Genomic DNA, 23484 nt, shown 5'->3' on the forward strand with positions numbered 1-23484 from the left:
TCATTCTTGTACCATTCTTACAACAGGTACTCACTCAGGCGATTATACCACATGCGCCTTGATTGTTTCAATCCGTATAAGGATTTTTGATGCTTTATTTAATATATTTTTTGAAAACCTTAATATGCTTAAGAACTATTTAAATCATTCAATGATTTTCATTATACGCATATCAAGTTTTTCATGTATTGCCAGATTAAAACCCGATATGACTACATCCACCACAGGAGAACATGTCTCTATATAATTAATGCTAGGATATTTACAAATCTTCTTGTGACACAAGTTCCACTGGCTTTATACTTTTAGGTGTTGGTACTATCCGTCCAACTTCATATTTTTCATGTGAAATCAATTTCCATTGCGTATTTTTCATTTGGCCAATCATTTATCTGTCCAAATTTCATGACAGATTGAGCTCAAGATCTTCGTCAATATTAATAATATTGAGCGATACATTATATTAATAATATCATCGACGATCATTTTATATCGGTTCTATTATTACCCAATAAAGACATAACTTATTAAGATCTCTTTATCTCATTATTTTCAGGTACCTGAACCTCTCCCATGAGGTCTTATGAAGTGTTATGTCGTGGTGCTCTTCTAGAGCACTTTCCTCCTTATTATGACCATCTTGAACATTTGCTCCTCTCCTTCTTCAAGGAGTTTTATCTTTGGAACCGATTAGTATATTATACTTCATGTATTGTATCGACCCAACCGGTCGTTTCGGGAGTTATAGCCCCATTTTCCCCATTTCTATTTCCTTTATTCTCTTAAGCTATATTATGATATACCGGGTTAGTTGGTTCGGGCCCGGATTGGTTTCGGAGTGGAATGAGACACTTAGTCTCTTATTTAGAACCTTAAGTTGGAAAAGTCAACCGGATATTGACATATGTGTAAACGATCTCGGATTTGAATTCTGATGGTATCGTTAGCTCCGTTAGATGATTTTGGACTTAGGAGTGCGTCCGGAATGTGATTTGGAGGTCCGTGGTAGAATTTGGCTTGAATAGGCGAAATTGGAAATTTGGCGATTTTGGTCGGCAATAGAAAATTTGATATCGGGGTCGGAATGGAATTTTGAAAGTTGGAATAGGTTCGTAGTGTTATTTGTGACGTGTGTGCAAAATTTGAGGTCATTCGGACGTGGTTTGGTTGGTTTCGGCATCGGTTGCCGAATTTAAAAATTTAGAAGTTCTTAGGCTTGAAACCGAGAGTAATTTGGTGTTTGGATGTTGTTTTGAGTGATTTGAAGGTTCGACTAAGTTTGTATGTTGATATATGTCTTTTTTGTATTTTTGGTTGAGGTCCCGACGGCCTCGAGGTGATTCCGGGTGGTTAGCGGATTTGTCGAAGTTGGAAAAATGCAGTTGAAGCTGCTGCTTCTTCTATTTTCGTACCTGCGGAAGGAAGAGTCGCAGGTGCGAGGTCGCTGGTGCGTTTGGGGAAGCCGCAGATGCGGAAATGGAAGGCCAAGGCTGGGAACGCAGGTGCGAAGAATTGGCCGCATCTGCGAGCCCGCAGGTGCGAGGCCTTGTGCGCAGATGCAAAAAGAAAGAGTTGGGCCGGTTCTGCAGAAGAGGAAGTGTTACGCAGGTGCGGAACCTGGGGTCGCAGGTGTGGAATTGAGGGCTTAAGTGGTTCTCGCAGGTGCTGTTCAGCAGGAGCGGACATATGGCCGCAGGTGCGATTGTGCTGGGCAGAAAAGCCCCAGCTCATGTGTTTTGTCTTCATTTTCCATTTTTGGATTTGAGAAACTCGGGAGAGAGGCAATTTTTCGAAGGTTTTCAAGGAGCAACATTGGGGTAAGTGATTCTAACCCATAATGGTATAAATTCCGTGAATCTATGGCCTTGTTCATCATTAATTAGTAGGATTTTGGAGTGAAAGAAGGGGGTTAGGGCTTGGAATTTTTAAAAGTTTAATTTAAGGATTTGAGAGAACAATGATGTCGGATTTGGATAAATTTTATATGTATGGACTCGTGAGTGAATGGGCTTTCTAGTTTTGTAACTTTTGTTGGATTTAGAGACGTGGGCCCGGGGGCCAGGTTTGAGCCATTTTAGGTTTTTGGGCGAATTTGATAGTTTTTCTTGTGGAATTCATTCCATTAGCGTATATTGATGGTATTGTACTGATTGTGAATAGATTCAGAGCATTTGGAGGCTGAGGCAAGAGCATTTGCGGGGCAGAGATTTGACCGGTTTGAGGTAAGTAACGATTATAATTCTAGTCCTGAGGGTATGAAACCTCAGATTTCGTATCATTCTACTATTTTGAGGTGACGCACATGCTAGGTGACGGGCGTGTGGGCGTGCACTATTAGGGATTGTGACTTGATCCGTCCCGTAGCAACTGTAAAGTTGTATATTTTATTGAAACTATATGATACTTATATGTTTTAGAATGAGTTTCTGTAAATTGGGCTGAATGCCATGTTTGGGCCTTGTGCCAGTGCTATTTGGACCCTTAAGGGCCTTTTCTTACAATCCTCTTACTGTTTTCGATTGAAAATCTATACTCAGTCATGGTTATACCTGTTTACTGCAAAACTCAGTTTTCTTACTCTATTTTAATGCATATAATTGTTGTTTTGGGCTGAGTACCCTGTTTTTACTGAAATACCCGAGTGGCTTGAGAGGTTTATGACTGAGTGAGGCCGAGGGCCAGATTTATGAGGATATTTATGGGATCGGGCTGCACGCCGCAGCATGCTTGATATAGGCCGAGGGCCTGAGTGATTTATGCCATGATTTGGCTTGATATAGCGCTTAGGCTGAAGGAGCCCCTCCGGAGTCTGTACATACCCCCAGTGAGTGCAGGTACCTACTGAGTGCGAGTGCCGAGTGCCGAGTGACTGGGAGGCATGATTGATTGTGAGGTATTCCCGAGTGGCAAGAGTGATTGTGAGGTATGCCCGAGTGGCAAGAGTGATTGTGAGGTATGCCCGAGTGGTATGAGTGACTGTGAGGTTTGCCCGAGGGGCTGTTTATGATTTCATCATTTTTGCTCACCTTTGCATTGAGCCTTTGTTTGAAAAACTATTGAAAAATATCTTTAAATGATTTTTACTGGAACCAGGTTTAAACGAGATGATTTGATTCAAACACTGATTTTTAAAGCATGTTGTACTTTACTGAATTTTTGTGATATGAACTTGATATGCTTTATTGCTCGTCACTACTGCTTAATCTTTATTTATTGTTGTTACTTACTGAGTTGGCATACTCACGTTACTCATTGCACCTTATGTGCAGATCCAGGTGTAGCTGGACACGGTAGCAGTTGTTCATTATTCTGGTTGCAGATCTTCTCGGGGATAGCAAGGTAGCTACTTGGCGATCGCAGCCCCTGCTCTTCTCCCTCTTATCTTCTTTTAGTTGTATGTAGCTATTTTCCAGACTATGTTAGTCTTGATATAGTCAGACAAATGGTAGTAGATGCTCATGACTAGTGACACTCCGATGTCGGGCTTTTCTTTTCCGCTCTTTTGTTTTGATTTGAACTCCTTTACGAAGGTTTTTATGTTAAATGGCCTTGAAATTTATCCTTGAAATAAAAATATCGGTTTGTTTTGGAAATGAGTCGGCTTGCCTAGTTTCACGATAGGTACCATCATGACAGGGTTAGTTTGGGTCGTGACATGTATGCCATAGACTCTATTCATTATGAACTTTATTTTGTTAAGAGCATTAGCAGCTGGAATATGACATTTAGCTTTGGGTCAGCAAATATGCCTGGCAATATTTTGCAAATGAATTATCACTTGAACTTCAAGTTCATATTTTCTCATACGAGGATCTAGATGTACTCATAATAATTCATTACATACATTACTTTTTCAGGTGCCTATTTTCTCTCCCTATTGTTGATATCACCAACACATATCCCTAGCCTTATTTGGGGATTCATCTTTGTGTATTGTGGTGGAACAATTGAATCATATAGTACATTCATATTTCTAGATGGAAATTATTTGATTCCTGACCCTGAACTGATTGTGATAGGGAGAACTTATCATAACTTGGCTAGATGCGCACAAGTACTGCTGTATATTAAATAATATATCACATACCAAATTTTATTTTGGCAATTTTGTTCTCATAACCAATGGTTTAGCTATAATTTGAGGCATACAATTTCTGCTAAACCAACTTAGATTTAAACCAACATTATCAAGATAAATCATCATAATTTATATTCTGGAACTCTGCTCTAATAATTTGAGCAATCACTCTTGCAAAAGCCAAACTGCAAAATTGATAATAAATGCACATGTTACCATAGAATAGATGCATCTATTAAAATCATATAACAGTAAACGGTCCACATGGCAGGTGATAGGGCCCATATATTTATCACCTTTTATTCGTTCCAGAAATTAAGGGATTCAATCCCAACTGGTATATCATGAGAATAAGCAGAACGAGAGAATTCTTGAAGAATCTTTTATTTCTTCAATATATTCCAATGTAATTCTCAATTAATTTTTCGCATCATAATTGAACCGGGATGGTCAACCGGTCATGCCAACTAATATTTATTTCAGTAAACCTCTAGTTTACTTGTGGCATATGATTCCATCATCATGCGTATACTTGTGTAGTATAAATAGAAGAAAAGTCGGGTAACCTTTTATATTTACCCAGTATAGTTATAGTAATTTGAAGATATTCAATCTTCCTTTCATTTATAGTCTCAATATGCCAACCACTTTGGCTTGTACATTTGAAACTCAAAAAGTTTCTTTTGAGACTTACTATAATATTAATCTCATGAACAATTTTACCCATCCGGGTAGTAACAAATTAGCTCTTCCGGAGCTCTTAATTAATTTTGTACTATAAGATCTTTTGTCACACCATCCATATGGTGAATATCTCCTTTACGACGAAAATTATATAATAATAATTGTCATGGTCAAATCATCATAAGCAAAATCATTTCTTGCTTTAATTTTGCCTTTAATAACTTTTATAAGGCATGCCAAAATATTTTTGGCGTATCACATGTACGCGACCAATGACATATTCATGTAACCACACAATAATATTTATTCTCTTTATTTCACTCAAACCCCCCTTAGAGGTGAATTGTGAGTTGTGTGACATTAATCCAATCATGCATGGCATGTCTTTATTCATTACTTTTATCACATATTACCACATTCACCTTCATGAATGGGTCTGCATTCTCAATGTTTATCACAAATCACATTTTCTTCAAAGAATAGAGTATAAACATTGCTTTCACCTTTTGAAGGATACATTTTGAGAACCATTATTGTTCTCTCATTTTTATAATTACCATAATGATGACTATTATTATGTATTCATTTGTCACACCAATATTCATTCGTCAGCCTCTTGTCTTCATTTAAACTTATTATGCACTGCTATCACATTCACTTCAAGAATGGAGCAAATCAAGTGGAACAAGTTTCATGTTTTTTCATGAAAAACATATTATTTTTCTTTAGTCATCATTATATCATAAATATGTCACATTGGGACTCAAACACAATGCCTTACCAATATAAAGGCATGTTAGACCAAAATGAATTGGGACTCAAATTACCCAACTCTTATCATCATGGATCATCAAGACACGAACCCGATGTCTTACTCTCATGGTGCACTAGGACTTAAACCCACCATCTTATCCTTAATCAATGTTATAATAGGATAAAAAGTACTATGACTCACCTTTCATTATTATATGCATAAGTTAATTAAAAATGACCAGAACTAATATCAATGAAAATTGGATGCAGTACATATATTTGTGTACTAATATTCTGTATGTAAGCTTGTCAAAATAAATAGTTACATGTAACTAGTGTAGTATATGATGTTATACTGCACAATAATGTATAATCATGCATTACATTAGGTGTACCTAAGTATCTAAGCTTGTAACTGGATATACTTGAATTCAGAAAGAAAATACACTTGAAAACAAAAACAATTTCAAGTAACCTCATTATTACTAACATGTTTTGTTTCTATATAGAAGAAGATGAATAATCAATAAAAACTTCTTCGATTTAGTCAAAGTAGGATGCCATATTTTAATGATGCAAACACTATTTATAATCATATTTTGGATATATATTATTGTCAAGAAAACACTCTTGTTATCTAAGTCTATTGATGATTACTTCTATTCATATTTTCATAATGCAAATCAATTAAGAAGCAGTCTATTAAAATCATCACATCCTTATTCATAAATAAAGAAATTATGGTGAAGTGTGAATATTTTTTTCTTCTTTAAAAAAAAAAACAGAATTAAGAAATACTAAGTATGAATATATCTCTTTCTTGCAAAAGAGAGAAACATGTTGTACCAGATAATTTTAAATCAGAGTCGAAAACTTTAAAAGAAGATAATCTACCGTGATAGTTTGAGACTCGTGCTGATAACGTGTTATGAAATATAGTTCAAAGTAACAATATAGAACAAGGAAAAACAAGCTAAGAGATATAAAGAGAAAGAGATGAGAGATTCTTATTTCTTCTTCAATTGTGTGTATTTTTCTATCTATTACAAAACCTTTATATAGACATGAAAAGTGAAGAATCACTATTGCAAAATATGTCATTGAACATGTCATTAAGCATTTGAAAGGAAGATCATGGAGGAGGTTATGGAGTTACAATCATCACTCCATAATTATTAGAGTATTGGGAGTTATGGAGATAGTGGAGAAGAGTAGACATCCACCATAATTTAATTTTCTTATAACAAGTCTCAATATATAAAAATAGTGCAGGATTTTAAATACGAATTCAGTGGCAATTTGATAATTAATCTGACAAAATCTAGCAACCCAATTCTTAGTAAAATGACCATAAATTCCTCGTACGATGTCGAAACTTGATGATTCCAGTTGCTATGGTTCCAAAATTATGATACAGATCTAATGCTTCAATCAAAACAGAAATTGGAGCTTATTTAATTAATGTGGTACCATTTATGCATGAAAAAACGACGTCGAAACATCAAAAACGAGCGCAACACAACCCAAACTTATCCGAAGCTCATCCGAGCCCCTCGGTACTCCGTCCGAACATACCAAAAGTACTATAACATAACACGGATTTACTTGAGGCCTCAAATCACGCATAACGACATCAAAATCACGTATCACACCTCAAGACGAACTTAATGAACTTTTGAACTTTCAACTTCCAAAACTCGTGCCAAACCATACCAAATCAACTCATAATGACCTCAAATTTTGCACACAAGTCCAAAACGACTTAACGAAGATATTTCAATTCCTGAAATCACAATCTAAATCCGATATCATCAAAGTCAACTTCCAGTCAAACTTATGAACATTCCAAACCTTCAAATTGCCAACTTTCGCCAACTAGTGTCGAAACCTTCTAGAAATATCCAAATACAAATCCGAGCATACGCCCAATTCTAAGATCATCGTCCGGACCTAACGAAACCATCAAAATTTCGATCCGGGGTCAAATACTCAAAAGTCAAACTTGGTCAACTCTTCTAACTTAAAGCTTCCTAGTTGAGAATCATTCTTCCAAATCACTTCTGAATCACCTGAAAACCAAAATCGACGATTTATACAAGTCATAATACATCATACAAAACTACTCAAGACTTCAAATGGGTGAACGGAATGTAAAGTCTCAAAATGATTGGTCGGGTTGTTACATCTAGAAGGTCCATTTTTATATGATTATAACCATAATAAGCATTTAAAAAACTAAAAAGCTCATGACATGCGGTAGAATCAATTAATTGATCTATGTGTGATAAAGAAAATGAATCATTAGGACAAGCTTGCATTTCATTTCATCTATGTGCGGTAGAATTATATAACCTTATCATTAGCTTGTATTTTATTTACCACCCTCAGTAAAATGATATTTATTGAGCTACCTAGGTCAATCAAAACTCGTTTTACATTTTATCATGTACAAATAAAGATATTACCAGTGCATCGTTGTGAGGAATCATCAAGCCATCCGCATCTTCGTCATCGAACATTATACTATCACCTTCCAAGACTTGGCGAACTCGTTTCCCGTGAGTGGCAGTAACTTTTGATGTCTTTTTCGCGGCTTTGTATGTTACCCCATTGACTTCATCCCCTCCCATTATGACATTGACTGTTCTCTTTGGTGATAGAGGCTTTGGGGGTTCTTGCCTATTTTTCATGTATGATTTTCTCCTTTCTCACTAAACATATCGGTAAGATAACCTTGCTTCAGTAAATGTTCAACCTCCCCTTGCAAAAGCCTGCAATTTGATGTTCTATGGCCATGGTCAATGTGAAACTCACACCAGAAATCTGGTTCCTTTTGTTTGGATCTGATCTCATATCTTTCGCCATCACACCTTATCTCCCATCCCCTTAGAACAACCACCAATTCAGACGTGCTAACGTTAAAGCTATAATCTCCTATTCTTACTTGAGTACCGGAATCGTTGCTTCGGGCATCTCGCTCCTTTTTGAATCTGGATGAAGAACTCGCCTCTTTTCGCCTTGATCTTTAATCAAATTGTGCATTCTATTATTTAGGTCAAGAATCTCACCCCGCGGGCCCATGTATGGCTCATACATGTTTTTACCAGACCTTCTCTCTGATTCCGAGCGTCTTGAACCTAGTCTTTCATCAACTCTTGGTTGTGTAACCGTATCTTCTTTTATTCGCAGCTTCATGCTGTATCGATTGTACACATCGTTCCAAGTTATTGCAGGAAACTCCCGCAAACTTTCTTTCAACCTCCTCATGGCTTTTGAACTTTTCTCACTCAAGTTGATCGCGAATGCCATAGCCGCCTAGTTATCAGGTACTCGCGGCATCATTATTCTCTCTCATTGGAATCTATCTATGAATTCTCTGAGTAATTATGTACTTCATTGTTTAACTTTGAAGATATCTTCCATCATTTTTTTTAACTTTTTTGAGCCACCGAATGTGCTTTTATAAATGAATCTGCAAGCTTAAAAGAATCAATGGAGTTTTCAGGTAAGAGAGAGTACTATGTTAACGCCCATTTTGTGAGTTTCGCCAACTTTTTTAACCAAAACCGATTCAATCTCCTGCTTGGTTAAATCATTACCTTTCACGCCGGTAGTGAACGCGGTTACATGATCCCGTGGGTCGGACGTCCCGTCATATTTGGGAATATCACGCATTTTAAATATTTTAGAAATCGACAAGGGTGTTGCACTTGGCTTCCAGAATTGTTGTTAATACTTGTCAATATCCATACCTTTGATCACGGGAGGCACGCCAGGTATTTGCTACGTACGCTCATTTTGCTCCTTCAGCTGTCTCCTCAAAGTTAGTACTAAACTTTGTAAACTAGAATTATTTGGTGTACCCGACCCTCCATCGCGAGATTCATTAGGTATTTCTCCACTTCCAGAGTTATCGAGTCCCGAACGCGCGGATTCTCCAAAGTTGTTGTATTAACTGGTAGTGGAGTTTGTGCTGCATTGAGTAATCCTCTAACATAAGCCTGCAACGCTTCGTTCATATGTTCCGCAATCAACTGGTTCAAAGCATCCAGCTCAACGGTTTGGTCACCTCCATGTTGTCCATCAGTGCGCAAACCAGACCTTTCAGGTGAACTTTCACGTGAGTGTTGAGGAGTTCCCATGGGTGTGTGATGTGGTGGAGTTCAACCTTGTTGATTCAGCAAGTTGTTCTCGTAGCAGTTGACATATTTAGTTGTAAAAAATGAAGTTTGAAAAGTGAACAGATTATCAGATTTTCGGTAACGGAACTAATTTATTTAACGCAAAAATATATTTCTCGGTCAAAGTCAATATCAAGAAGAAATCAGGTTACTCATAATCAAAATTTACTTCTCTTTCTTAGTAATTTGAAGAATAAAACAAATAATGAAAATAATTGACTAGGAAAGAAAACTCAAAGCAAATTGATATTCTCTCCGAGAATTGCGCTTGGAACCTTTTGAATAAAATGAATAATTGCATATATTGATCAAAAAATCAGATACCATTACAAATGAGGACTAGGCCCTTATATAGGAGTACATAATTAAAACAGTTTCCTTACTTAATTCGGGCTTGTTAATGACATTAACTGCCTTGATTACCTGTTACCATACATAATTGTAACGGAAGCATTTATGACTGGAGATTTCCCGTAACCAAGATTAATGTCGATTTTCCTTCCTTATTTATAACAGATTCGTGCATCTTTCCTCTTTATGGTCTTTATTCATTCCGCTCATATTTCTTTTTTTTCCAGTTGTTAGGGCCGGTTCCTTTCCTAGAGAAACTCCGGGGGTGTTTCTCCCGTGCCTTCTTGAATTCTTTAAATCGTTTAATTGGAAGTGCCACTTGTCACCTTGATAGTAGTCCACGTGTCGTGCCCTATCACCTTGATGGTAGTCCACGTGTCATGATTTTTTTCCACCAATACAATCTTTATGAAAAACAATAAATAACGGAAAAATTGAAAAAATGATATAAACCGACGTAAATCGAATCGATAAGAAGTCGACTTAATTGGTTTGATTTGATTTCAATATTTGAAAAACCAACTTACTTGATTTGATTTCTTTTTAAGAAAAAATCAATCCAAACGGAACCTTGAACCCCTCAATCCTTACTAAACGGTGTTTCTGCCAATGTCACTATGATGTAGCTTTGCAACCATTTGGGATTTAGCGGGAATAAATTTGTGTCCATTTTATAATTCCAGTTCGGCAAAATTTGGGATCACGTTTTAATCAACTTTAAACTGAAAAGAGCTTCATTTTTTGCGTCTTGGTCGAAATGTTTTCAAAGAATGTATTTCCAAATTCTTTTTGAGTTTCTGCAAATTCTTTTCGTTTATGTTATTTTTGCAACAAGAGAAAGTGAAATCTTTTCATGCTTTTCAAATTCAGTTTTTCAACATTAGCACACAAAAAATAGAAAATAAAAAAACAAAAAGAAATTCTGCAAATTCTATTTTTGCATAGGATGCGAAATTTTATTGAGCGACAGAATACAACAAAAAGCAGACTACATTTGTCGCTATTATACTGACAACGGGGACAGCTGGCGCTCTACGTTTCGCATTATGAAGGTAATTGGGCTTAGTAGGTTACAGTGGGCCATGGGCTCGCTAAATAAGGCCCACACAACAGTCCAAACGATCCAACAGTACCACTCCACTCCACTGGAATTGACAGAAGCAAGAAAAGCGCATGCTGTCCACCCCGTAGCGTACAGCACCAACCGCTCCTTCAAAAACTCAGAAGGGTTTTGGGTTTTTCAATAGAAAAACATTTCTCCAGATTAAGAGGAAAGAAGAAATGGTGAATCCGAGGTGCTATTTGGACATAAGCATTGGTGGAGAGCTTGAAGGAAGAATGGTGATTGAGCTTTACAAAGACATTGTCCCTAAAACCGCTGAAAATTTCAGGGCTCTATGTACTGGAGAGAAAGGCATTGGCCCTCACACTGGTGTTCCTCTCCATTTTAAGGTCCTCATTCTGTTTTTCCATTTTCCTGCACGTATATGGAGTAGTTTTTATATACATTAATGTTTACGCATTTGTTTTTTCTTCCTTAACTCACAAATAATTTAGTAATTAGAATGAAACTGGCCTAACGGAGGATTCATATCGTCAATGCCAACTAGTTTGGAGTTGTGGAGTCATTATAGTAGTAATGGTTGTTTTTGTTGTGTGTATTTGAGCATTTGGCTCTTCTCTTTGTTCCTACTCTTTCAGTTCCTATTTATGGTTTTTATGTTGTTGATGATGAATACGCGGCATGTTATCATATTGCACGAGTTGACATTGGTTTGACTTTAATACTGTATTATTTTACTAAAAAATAGCAGTATGCTCCACTCCGTTTTTAGGGGAGGAGGTAGAATACTAGTTATGTGAGTGGGTTCATATGAACCCGTAGCTTTGGCTCAGACTATGTATATGTTTTAAAAAATCCACTAAATAAATACAACTAATATGTTGAGCCCTTTAAATTAGATGTGTTGTGATAGAATTTCATACTCGAACCCATAAATCAAATTCTAGATTCGCCTCGGTTTGTTTTTAAAATGAATAGTGTCTTAAACTCTCATCTTCTCGTAAGCACCCAAGGGTGTGGCCTAGTGGTCAATGAAGTGGGTGAGAACCATGAGGTCTCAGGTTCAAATCCTAGCGTAGGCAAATACTAGGTGATTTCTTCCCATCTATCCAAGCCTTGGTGGATAGAGTTACCTGGTACCTGTTACTGGTGGGAGGTGGCAGGTATCCCGTGGAATTAGTCGAGGTGCGCGCAAGCTTACCCGGACACCACCGTGCAAGTAGGGCTTGGAGTTTTTTGTTTTGTTCTTTTGTTCCTCATTGTATACAGTTCTACATTTCTACAAAAAAAATAAAGGAGAATGGGGCTCATCATGCAACTTCTTCATGGATTGTTAATCAAGATGCTCAAGTACTCACCAATAATAAACTATATGAAAAGGAGGAAAGTAAGTCTGGTTGCACCGTTGCACATATGTGAAAACAGGCCTCACCTTCACTGGTGAATGGATCGTCGTCCGTCAGTTCATGGCAAACTTTCAAATGCCAGTGATGATATAATTGCAGGGAATTAGGCTTCATTGTGAGAATTACACTTAACGGTTGCAATGTCACAGAAAGAAATTTGGGTGGCTCTCTGGAAATGTGAACTTTTGATGCCACTGTCTTTGTTACTTAATGTTTTATCCTATTTAAATTGTTTTTCTGCTGACCCAAATAATTTGATTCTCTGCGTGTGATTTTCCATTTTAACCTTTCTGTATAGATTTTTCTTTTCCAGCCTTTTTATTGTTGTTTGCTTCTCATGCAGGGTTCTTGCTTTCATCTTGTCATTAGAGGTTTTATGTTACAAGGTGGGGATATATCTGCTGGAGATGGCACTGGTGGGGAATCAATTTATGGTTTGACATTCGAAGATGAAAATTTTAAACTCAAACATGAAAGAAAAGGGATGCTTTCTATGGCAAATTCTGGTCCAAATACAAATGGCTCTCAATTTTTCATCACCTCTTCTCAAGCACATCATCTAGATGGAAAGCATGTTGTGTTTGGAAGAGTAATTAGGGGTTTGGGGATGATTCGTGCAATTGAATATGTTAAAACAAGTGAAAATAATTTTCCAGACCTTCCTGTGGTAATAGAGGATTGTGGAGAAATTTCAGAGGGAGCCGATGATGGCACAACTAACTTCTTTAAAGATGGTGACACTTACCCTGATTGGCCAATAGATCTTGACGCGAAACCTGATGAAGTTGCTTGGTGGATAACTGCCGTTGACTGTATCAAAGCCGTTGGCAATGAACATTACAAGGTACTCCTAGTTTAATCGATGTTTCTTGTTTGTTTCAAGTATACATTGTGTTGTTGTATAAGTTCACACAGATATGTTTTCAAAACTAGCTTTGATTGATAGTTTGTTGTTAACAAGTAATAACATCTGTTGAAAAGAAAAAAAATGAGAGGGAGGAAGGGAGGGGTAGAGAGAGAGAGAGTCTCTACTTTTGTGTAATTTTTTTCCAAGGGCTAATCTAAACTTGGACTTGGATTCTCATTTTTTCTAATTCAAAATGAGGTCGTCACCTCATATTTGTCATTGACAGAAAGAAGATTATAAGATGGCTACCAGAAAGTACAGGAAGGCCGTCCGTTATACCGACTTATGCTGGGATAAGGAAGACATTGATGAAGGTGAACTGTTTAATTGCAGCTATAAATGACTGTCTGATTTGCTTTGCTTCAACTTGTTTTGAGCTTCTCATAATTAGGCCATCTGTCTGAGGGGATTATTTGCTTCATTATGCAGCAAAAAGCGAGTATTTGAGAAAGACAAAGTCCCAGATACTTGCAAATAGTTCTGTAAGTTGTTCTAAATTTTCTTGCAACTATGTGATGTTACATACTGGTTTTCTTACCTTTAGAAGCTTGTAGGCCTTAGTAGGACTTTCAGTTACTAGTATAAGAACTAGTCCTTTTTTAGCATTATGGTAAGAACATAACCTGAGGATGTAACCTTCCTAAAGAAATCAGCTTTGTTAATACTTATATATATATATATATAGACACACACACACACACACAAAAACTCTGTTTTAGTCTACACATTTTGGCCATCAATGTCTATATGCATTGAAGAACATTAAAATATTTCAATTAGTTGGTTAGATATCTTTGAAATGCCTTGAACTTCTTCATGTTTGATTATAAATACTACGGTCTTCTAACTTCTTGATTTTCCACTTACTGTTGATATTTAGACTGATTAAATATAAATATTCAGACTTTGCTCTTGATTTTGGACTATGTAGCTTATATTTTCGTCTTGCTCAACCTATTCATGTTCACATTCTTGTTCAGGCCTGTAAGCTGAAGTTAGGAGACCTAGCTGGAGCATTGTTGGACGCTGATGTTGCAATTTATGATGGAGGAGACAATGTCAAAGCTTTTTACCGCCAAGGCCAGGTTGGAGTGTAGATTTATAAAATATAGTTGAAGTGGCTAGAATTCCTGAAGGAAAGAAAGCTTGACTTGATTTGTAAAAGGAAAGAGAACAGTGAGTGTATATGCACGACGGCAATATTATGATAAAAGCTGCCTCTTGACATCATTCTCCTCAGTGGTCTTAGTAGTCTGAATGTAGTGAACAACTTACGATGTACTTCCATAGGGCTGAACGAACTTCTTTTTCTTTTGCATTGGGTTTGTCAACCAACCTTCTATTTCTTCCGAGTTGGAAATGACTTTCTTCTTTCACGATGAAGGTGATTAGGCTTCACTAGGAAACGAGCTTTGCACCATAAGTCCCTTTTTCAAGCTTGTCTCGCATTTTGTTAGTTCCTTTAGTGTTGGAATTTCACTGTGCTCCATAAATGTAATACGGTTTAGAGATATCGTAGCATAATTAGTACATTGGCTTCTCTGATCTGCTAAACAAAAGTACTGTTCCAGGCAACTGCATGTTCTGCATCCTCGTCTGGTCCATCGAACAGAGCTTAGGCTTATCGTCAAACTTCAATTTAACACTAAATTTGGCATAAAATCAATCTGACACTAATCCTCATTTTTGTTCTCAAACATCCTTGTGTACTTCTATATTCAGGAGAAACGTTAGGTCATAGCAAAATATTCTTTCTACTGCTTTCCTTACTCGATGGTGTATGATTACTGATTCAGTTTTACCTTAATGTCTTCATACTTTACTGCGTGGGGTATTATACATATGCAAAACTGAAGCATCATTTGCTTTATTTCAGGCATATATGGCAATGAATGCTGTAGATGCAGCAGCTGAAAGTTTTAAGAAGGCCCTGCAGTTAGAGCCAAACAATGGTTAGTGATGTTCAAGTTCATTTTTGATATTTTAAGGGGGAAAAGCTCTGGCTTTAAAGTATAAAGAGTATATTTTGCTACTGTGATTAATGTGTGTGTTGTCATTCCTTTTTATTTTTTTCTGTATTATTTCTTGTCTACTTGTGCATCTGTATATTCTAAGTTGTATTAGATGATTCTCTTGGAGCCAAACAAGGCTGCAGTCTTTAGCTGTGAATCTCAGGTTCAACATGTTGGATATCCAAACTTGCATATAAGTCCCTTACATTCCACAAAGGAACTTTTAATCCATACAAGGAGAAGTAGGAGACTAGGAGTTGAAAAAGTGTCTTCAGTATGTTTTGCCTAAACTGATTATATAAAAGCCTTCAAGATATTCGTAGAATTTTCACATTAAACCCTGTTTGGCTGGTTAGATTTTGTACGATGAAGGAAATAAATATATTTCACCCCTGACTAACTGGTCTTGGTATATATCCTTGAATATCAGTCCGGAGAAAGTGTCATCCTTCTTTCTTATTTTCTCTTTCAGGGGGGATAAAGAAGGAGCTGGCTGCTGCAAAGAAGAAGGTTAGTCATACCTGATCAAGATATTTAATGCATCATCTTCACTTTCTTTTGCAATTTCAAGTATGTGAACACAATACACATTTTCTAATTTGTTAAAAATTATAACAGATTGCTCATAAACTAGACCAGGAGAAGAAGGGTTATGCTAAAATGTTTCAGTAAAATTTCCAGCGGTATGCTGAATTCTTTCCTCAAACCTCAGCCTGCAATCATTTTTAAATCATTACCCAAAATTAATGTTTTGTGATATCAAATGCAGTCTGCTAATACTTGTTAGTTAAATCTTTTGGCACAGATCATGATAGGCACATAGTGGTGCAGGTTGCCAACTTACCAGCCTCAAACAGCTAGAATCAGGTATTTGCCTCTGTTGTGCTACTCCTAGCAATTAGCAAATTTGTTTTACCATCTACTGCTGGTGCTCCCACTTCATCTCTTCATCTCTATTTTAGGCTATCACATCCATCATATTAGGGACATAAATTTTAATTCTTAGTTTGTACTCCCTCTGTTTCAAGTTGTGTGTTGTACTTTCAATTTTAGTCCGTTTCAAAAGGAATGTCACTTTCTATACTTAGTAACTCTTTAATTTCAACATCTCACATTTCATGTTTAAGACCACAAGATTCAAAGGACATTTGGTACATTTTACACATTAAGACCATAAAATTCAAAAGTGTCCTTTACTTTCTTAAACTTCGTGTGTTGCCAAACTAAGACATATAAAATGAATGGAGGGAGTAATAGAAACTTTGGTACATCCATTTTTTGTATATCCTTTACTCTCGTTGATCTGTGTTTTTGTAAATTTTGAGTTCTTGCAGGGGTTTCTCATGGAGTACAAATCTAACTGCGGTGAATCAAAGCTTGAGCTGATTTCTGACTTGACTTTTAATGCTGCTAGTGGGAATTTTTATTTTTGAATACAAAAAATATAGCACTGAATATACCTCAGCGTGTTGTACAGAAAGGAAAGTCAATTTAATGCAAGAAAAAAAGCATCTTTCCATTTTAATACAGAAATATGGATGTTTGGATGTCCCCAACTTAGTTACCTGGGGCTTCAGCAAGCCCTTTTATCTCAGCTTACTTCTTGAATATTTTTAACCTCTTGATGTGCAATATATCTAGTACTAAGTCTGTTTCCTAGATAAATCTTTCTCATGGTTATTTTTGGAACGTTACTCTTATCCGGGTTCATTCTATTATTTGTAAATCTCTATTACCACATGTTCATTACGCTTGTTTTCTTAATATCTTGTTGTTGCTACTGCTTTCTTTTCATCTTTTCTTGAGCCAGGGGTCTACGGAAATAGTCTATGTACCCTCAAGGTAGGGGTAAGGTCTGTGTACACACTACCCTTTCCAGACCCCACTTGTTGAATTTTACTGGATTTTTTGTTGTTGTTGTTGTTGTTGTTGTTGTACTCTTATATGGGTTCACTTATGCCTTCCTATGGATTTACTAGGAGCTGCAATTCAATTATGCATGAATACATTCCTCCTTCAGGTTATGTAACAATTGGCACCTCATTGTAAAAAAGCTATGTGCAGAGTTCGAGAAAAGGCTGAACCAGATTGAGCCTATTATGGCACCTCACTATGTGGGATGAAATATTAGTTTCGCAGCAAGGAGGTATAGTCTTTACACAACAATTGATAGGAGCTTAAGAAAAAAAAAATAGAACAATTATATAACTTTTATTTCCCTATTTGAAGGTTAATTTATTTTGATATTACAACATGGCCTACTATGTAGGCACTTAACAATTGAAGGTAAAAGAATATTTGTATAATCAATATTTTACTCGTTCTACGAATTGTATGACAAATCCTAAGAGCATATTTCCCCGTCAGGACAAATATGCACTTTCTAGTTGTTTAATCTGAGTTTCCTTTCTTCTGAAAGCAACTGAGCAAAACGGATTATAGCAGCTTCGTTAGTGCCCTCCGCAACAACTGGTTCGTATCGGCCTGTTTCTAAGTTGACCCTTGACACTGGCTTCTTCAATAGATCATTACCAATTTGTACAAGTCTCCCCATGTTTTCTATGGTTGCAATATCCATAGACGCAGCCTCTCCAGTCAAATTGTCGTCCTGTACCATTTAAACTCAAATAATCAACAAAAATGAATGTATTTGGTGGTAGGGGCGATCCAAAATTTAAACTTGATTGATGGTTCAACGTTTATGTGTTTACCATTGAATTCCTCACATTATTAGTATTATGATTTCAAATTTTAATATTTCCTTAAATCTTAGTTCCTCATATATATATATATATATATATATATATATATATATATATATATATATATATATATATATATATATTTTATAATAAGAATAATTGTAATAATGATAATAACAATCAAGAAAGTGGATATACGTCCACGTACGGACAGTAGGAATAGACTTTTCTTTCGTGTAGAATTGTCAAATACTAAGAAAAGTCGAGTCATTGTTACCTGAATCCTGATGTAGTTCTTCTCACTGGCAAGAGTCTGAAACATGGTGGAAACGTGAATGTCTACCATATCAGCACTAGCATCAGCATAAACATCTATCAATGGGGTGGCACCATTGTTGTAGATCCAACCTAGCATTCCCCACCTAGAAGCTATTGTAGCATTGTACTTCTCTTCGTGCTTTCCTGTACCCGTGCCCAATGACAGAACCAACACTTTCTTGCAGTCCATTTTTTCCATATCCTCGTATTGAAAGTTGCCCGTCATTATTTGTTTTGAAATGTGAGTCATTGCCATCAGAGTCTAGGAAAGAGTGAAGAAGATGGGTGTCAATACTGATTTCATAAATACCTAAGATATAAAACTTAACGCAGTATATTTCCACAAGTAGCGGTGTCTGGGAGGACAGAGTATAGTATATACGCGGTCCTTAGCCCTACCTTATGAAGATAGAGAGGTTATTTTCGGAAGACCGTCAGCTCAATTTTAGAAATCGATCTTTAAGGTATACAATATTGCTTATATTAAGAAATGCTACTCACTGGATTATTTGCAGCTAAACCTCCATCGACAAGATCAAACGTGCGTGTTTTCCCTTCAGCATCCTTGGTCTCAAAATAGTGTACTGGAAAATAGGTGGGTGCAGCCGAGGTGCTAAGACAAATGTCTGACAATTGAGCATTCTTAGATATATTTGCTTTTGCCTGTATACAAAATTGAATAAATTATATAGGATATCCCATCATTTTCATTAAGCAAAAAAATATAATAATTAAAAGAATATTGTTAGGTAAAGCGGTAGAAATTTACATCTGCGGTACTGAAGATAATTGGTTGAAGGCGTTTGATATCAAAAGTTGGTATGATTGTATTAGTCAACGTCTGCTTCATAGTAAGATTGCCTAATATTGAATTAATCATGGATCTCAAGTACTTGCCATCATACTTTGGCCCCCCAAACAAATTTGTGACCCTCCTCACGAAGCTGTTACGCCTGAATCATAAACAAACACTTTCCTTCAGTATTAAGCAAAAGAGAAAAAGAAAGAATTAACTCAACTCTGGGTCATTATATTCACTGTTTTTAACCTGCTTTGAGGAAAAATTTGAGGGCCGTGCTCCATATAGAAATTGGATATGTCTTTTGCTTGATATAAGGGGCGGTTGTCCTTGTTAGGAGCAGTAAGCATAGTAGTTATTAATCCACCTGTGCTTGTTCCTGCTACCACATCAAAATAATCTGCAAGTCTTGCGTTTGGTCCATCCAGTTCCTAAGTTAGCATATACAGATAAAGTTCATGAGAAGGATATAAGAAGAAAGTAATAAAACGACTTCTTCTATTTAAGTTATATTTGACCGAGCTTCTCCAAATTTAAAAACACTTTTTTTCATTTAAATTTGAAGCGTTTGGCCAAGCTTTTAGGAGAAAAAAAAGTGCTTCTGAGGAGAATCAGAAGCAATTTTGGAGAAACATAAAAAAGTAGCTTCTTCCCAGAAGCACTTTTGAGAAAAATATACTTAAAACCACTTTTTAAAAGTTTGGTCAAACACTAATTGATGCTTAGAAATACTTTTTAAATTAATTAGCCAAACACAAAAAATACTTTTTAAAAAAAAATACTTCTCAAAGTAAGCTGATTTTTCTAGTTTGGCCAAAGGGATTAGGAATTGTTTTTCTTTATTTTATAGACTTAAGTTGAAACTTCTTATTTTAACTTGTTATAACTATTGAAATGTCTTGACATGTCATAAGTTGTAACTAAAGTGTCTTTCTTCTTAGAAAGTAGTGTACATTCAATAACATCTTATAAAAATAAAACCGATAATAGAAGCAGGGTCAGTGTTCAAGAATTTAATCTATAACAGGGTGGAAACACCCAAGTTAGAAAAATTATCTTGAACTGGTTGGGGCTTACTATGGGTGTGGCACTCGAAAAACCTTTGAGTCAGAGATAAACTCAAATCCGTGTTTGGGGCTTACTATGGATTCGTGTTATAATTAACACTAAAATCCATATCAAGGCTGGAGGGTAAGTCCATAACAATAAAATATATAGAAGATGATTGATAAGTACCTGAAGTTTGGATTCAAGGAAGGCAAGAACGGTGCCAGGAATAATGCCTCTAATTCCACCTCCATCAACGCTCAAAACTGTTACCATCTTTCCTTTGGTAACAGCAAAAGCCATTGGAGGTTGTAAAACTAATACTAACAAAGTCATTAATGCTGCAGCTACAAGAGCTATTCTCCCCATGTTGAGTTATCTAACAAAAAGTTTACTGTGTATCTGGTTTGTGAATGGTGTATATATATGTGTTAAAAGAAAGCAAACTTTGTGATTTCGTCTCTTTGTAGGTGGGAAGTATTTATAATCGCCCATTGCCTCTCTTGGCTGCTCAATATTTGCCACTGACTTTATCAAAGTCTCTTGTCCCGAATTTGAATGACTTTTTGGGGGAATTCACATTCACATAATGAGAGTCTTATAACGCTTATCTCTTGTTTGATGAACTTTTGGGAAATTTTCAAATGTGTAATTTCGTCGTCGTTTATGTCGTTGTATTTACTTTTAAAAAGGCTTTCATATTATTCCGATGGGATTTTTCCTAGAACTTATATTGGAAAAGTAATGACCCTATTGATTCATTTTTTTTATTAGGCTACAATGTTTTTATTTTTATTTTTCAGCATGTTATGAAAACCTTGTGAGACAAACAGTTCACTTTATTATATAAGAACTATTTTATCTTCTTAGACCAATATATTATATATGTTGTGATTTAATTAGTATTATATGTATTGTTCGTGATGAATTACAGGTTGGTAAACAAGAGAGTTCATTTCTCAAAAGATCATTGAACTAATGAAAATTATTTATGAAATTCACTTTACTTATTTTGTAACCGGAAAGTCATTATACTTCGCACATTGTAACTCAAAAGTCACTCAACACATTTAGCCCATATTAAATATTATTTTTTTATTTATTTTTTAACTCAATCATTTAAACAATAAAAAAAACATTCATTTAAACCGTGACTCAACCCGCTCTTTGACCCGACCTACTTTCTCTTATTTTTGTTACAAAAAACGTAAATATTACTTTCCTATTAATTATCTTGGTTTTCAACATACTGGTTTAAGCAAAGTATTAAATCAGTTCGACTAGAAATGGTCGTTTAGTAACATTATCTTTACTATAAGCATGCGCGCTCTTGTTCTAAAATATCGAGGATAAAATCTTTTAATTTACTCAAATATTAATATTTCTCAGTCGAAATTTCAAGCATAAATACTTTTTTCATTTTTCCTTCCTCTTTTTTATTTTCTTCCACTTCAACGCTATTAATTTTCTTGTTTCATTTTCAAATTTAAATCCTCTAGTTTGTTAAGATTAATTCCTTATTCTCTATTTAATACTTTGCGTAAACCAATGTATACATTCAGTATAACTATATTGAGAACCAATATAATACACTACAACAAAGTAATATTTATATTTTTTATAACAAAAATAAGAGAAAATGGGTCGGGTCATGGAACGGTCGAGTGATGATTTAAATGGGTTTTTTGATTTTTTAAATGGTTGGGCTGAAAAGAAATATGAAAAATAATGTTTAATAAAGCCCTAAAAGTGTTGAGTAACTTTTGAGTTACAATATACAAAGTATAATAACTTTCCATTTACAAAATAAAGTAAAGTAACTTTCATATACAATTTCTATTAGTTCAGTGAAAACACGAGAAATGGAATCTAATTTAGTTGGAATACACATATCCCCCTTAATTCCTTTACTTTGTGAATCTTCAACGTATTTTAATACTATACAATAAATTTCGGATTATCCATCTTAAAATATAGAGCATGGTCGCCCATGAGCTATTTAATATAAATTCAATTTGACTCCATTAATTTTCGTGGTCGTAGTACAACTGCCAATGGGTCTAATTCTTTTTATTCATTCCACGCGGCAAACAATAAGAAAGAGGGTTCAGAAAGTTCCAAACAAGTGCTAGCCCTCCAAACTTGAACTTTACAAGCATCTAAAAAGATAATCTCTGTGCGAAACGAAGGAATAGACCAAGAATTTTCATTCACAAATCATACTAATAACTAACTGACCTTGCGCTTTGACTGCTAACAATTGCCAAATGACAATGCATAAACGTCACTGGCATGAACATAAAGCATTTTCCTCTTTCTTTGTCCAAGAAGAAAAAAGCTTTTCCTTTTTTCCTCTTTTACCTAACGTTATGCATATGGAATTTTGTTGACATGGACCAAGAAATGTCAAGTTCTCTATTGGATTTGGATAATTCGTACTCTTTATCTTTGTTGGACATATCCAAATGATCAAACGAGGCCATCGACCGCTTGGCATTATACATAATTCTTAGCTGATCTAACCAATGAGTTTAATTCTTTCGGGAAAAGAATTGGTTGAAAAGTATATATAGGCAACTTGACATTTGATAACTGTAGTTAGTCTCTTGGCTGTTGTTTGACCAGAAAATACAGATCTTGGTTCAAATAATTAAATCTATGTGAACAAGGGTTAGTCTTGGCTAACAATAATATCCTTAGATAGGGTTGTTAAGATAGTAATAAATGTCGTGTGGATCTGGTCGGACAGTGACAATAATATGTACTAATAAATGTTCTAGAAATCAGGAACAATAATATATCATTCAATAATAATGAACAACAATAAATGACATTTAAGTAAATAGGAGGAATGATTCTCCCAATAAATGATGGAATAAGTGGATGTTCCTTATGATAATGATGAATGATAGACAAATCCTTGAATATTCGAGTTATTCTCGGATCTGATGGAAAAGTATGGACAAGAATCTCAGTAAAAATGTGGTGTTTGTAGCTTAGCAAGAGAGATAGACGAATCTTTTAGTCAAAGTGCGTTCTTTACAAATGAATATCACATGCCCCTATCATTGTCTCTTTTTCCATTTATATGGGACAGGTTCCTAAGAAATCCTAATAGTACAAGTGCAAAGAATATCTACTAGAATATTCTCTTTAATATCCTATGTTGAAAACTAGCCGTTA

At 35.6% G+C, this 23484-nt stretch overlaps 2 protein-coding genes across 2 annotated transcripts; one reads left to right on the plus strand and one right to left on the minus strand.

The window, feature by feature from the left end:
- The first annotated feature begins 11202 nt into the window (after positions 1-11202).
- LOC107771402 (peptidyl-prolyl cis-trans isomerase CYP40-like) lies at positions 11203-16968 on the plus strand. The gene is made up of 10 exons (XM_016590760.2): positions 11203-11499; positions 12860-13360; positions 13650-13737; positions 13853-13905; positions 14404-14508; positions 15300-15375; positions 15908-15945; positions 16054-16118; positions 16241-16302; positions 16770-16968. The coding sequence occupies exons 1-8, from the start codon at positions 11329-11331 to the stop codon at positions 16105-16107; spliced, it is 1086 nt and encodes a 361-aa protein (XP_016446246.1). The 5' UTR covers positions 11203-11328; the 3' UTR covers positions 16108-16118; positions 16241-16302; positions 16770-16968.
- A 644-nt stretch (positions 16969-17612) lies between these two features.
- LOC107771410 (patatin-like protein 3) lies at positions 17613-20728 on the minus strand. Its single transcript, NM_001325098.1, is given in 6 exon segments — positions 17613-18043; positions 18415-18717; positions 18957-19118; positions 19225-19408; positions 19504-19685; positions 20491-20728. Coding segments are annotated over 6 exon segments (1236 nt in total). The 5' UTR covers positions 20671-20728; the 3' UTR covers positions 17613-17818.
- Positions 20729-23484: the final 2756 nt, after the last annotated feature.

The sequence above is a fragment of the Nicotiana tabacum genome, chromosome 17, assembly GCF_000715075.1.
Source record: "Nicotiana tabacum cultivar K326 chromosome 17, ASM71507v2, whole genome shotgun sequence".
Taxonomy (NCBI): domain Eukaryota; kingdom Viridiplantae; phylum Streptophyta; class Magnoliopsida; order Solanales; family Solanaceae; genus Nicotiana; species Nicotiana tabacum.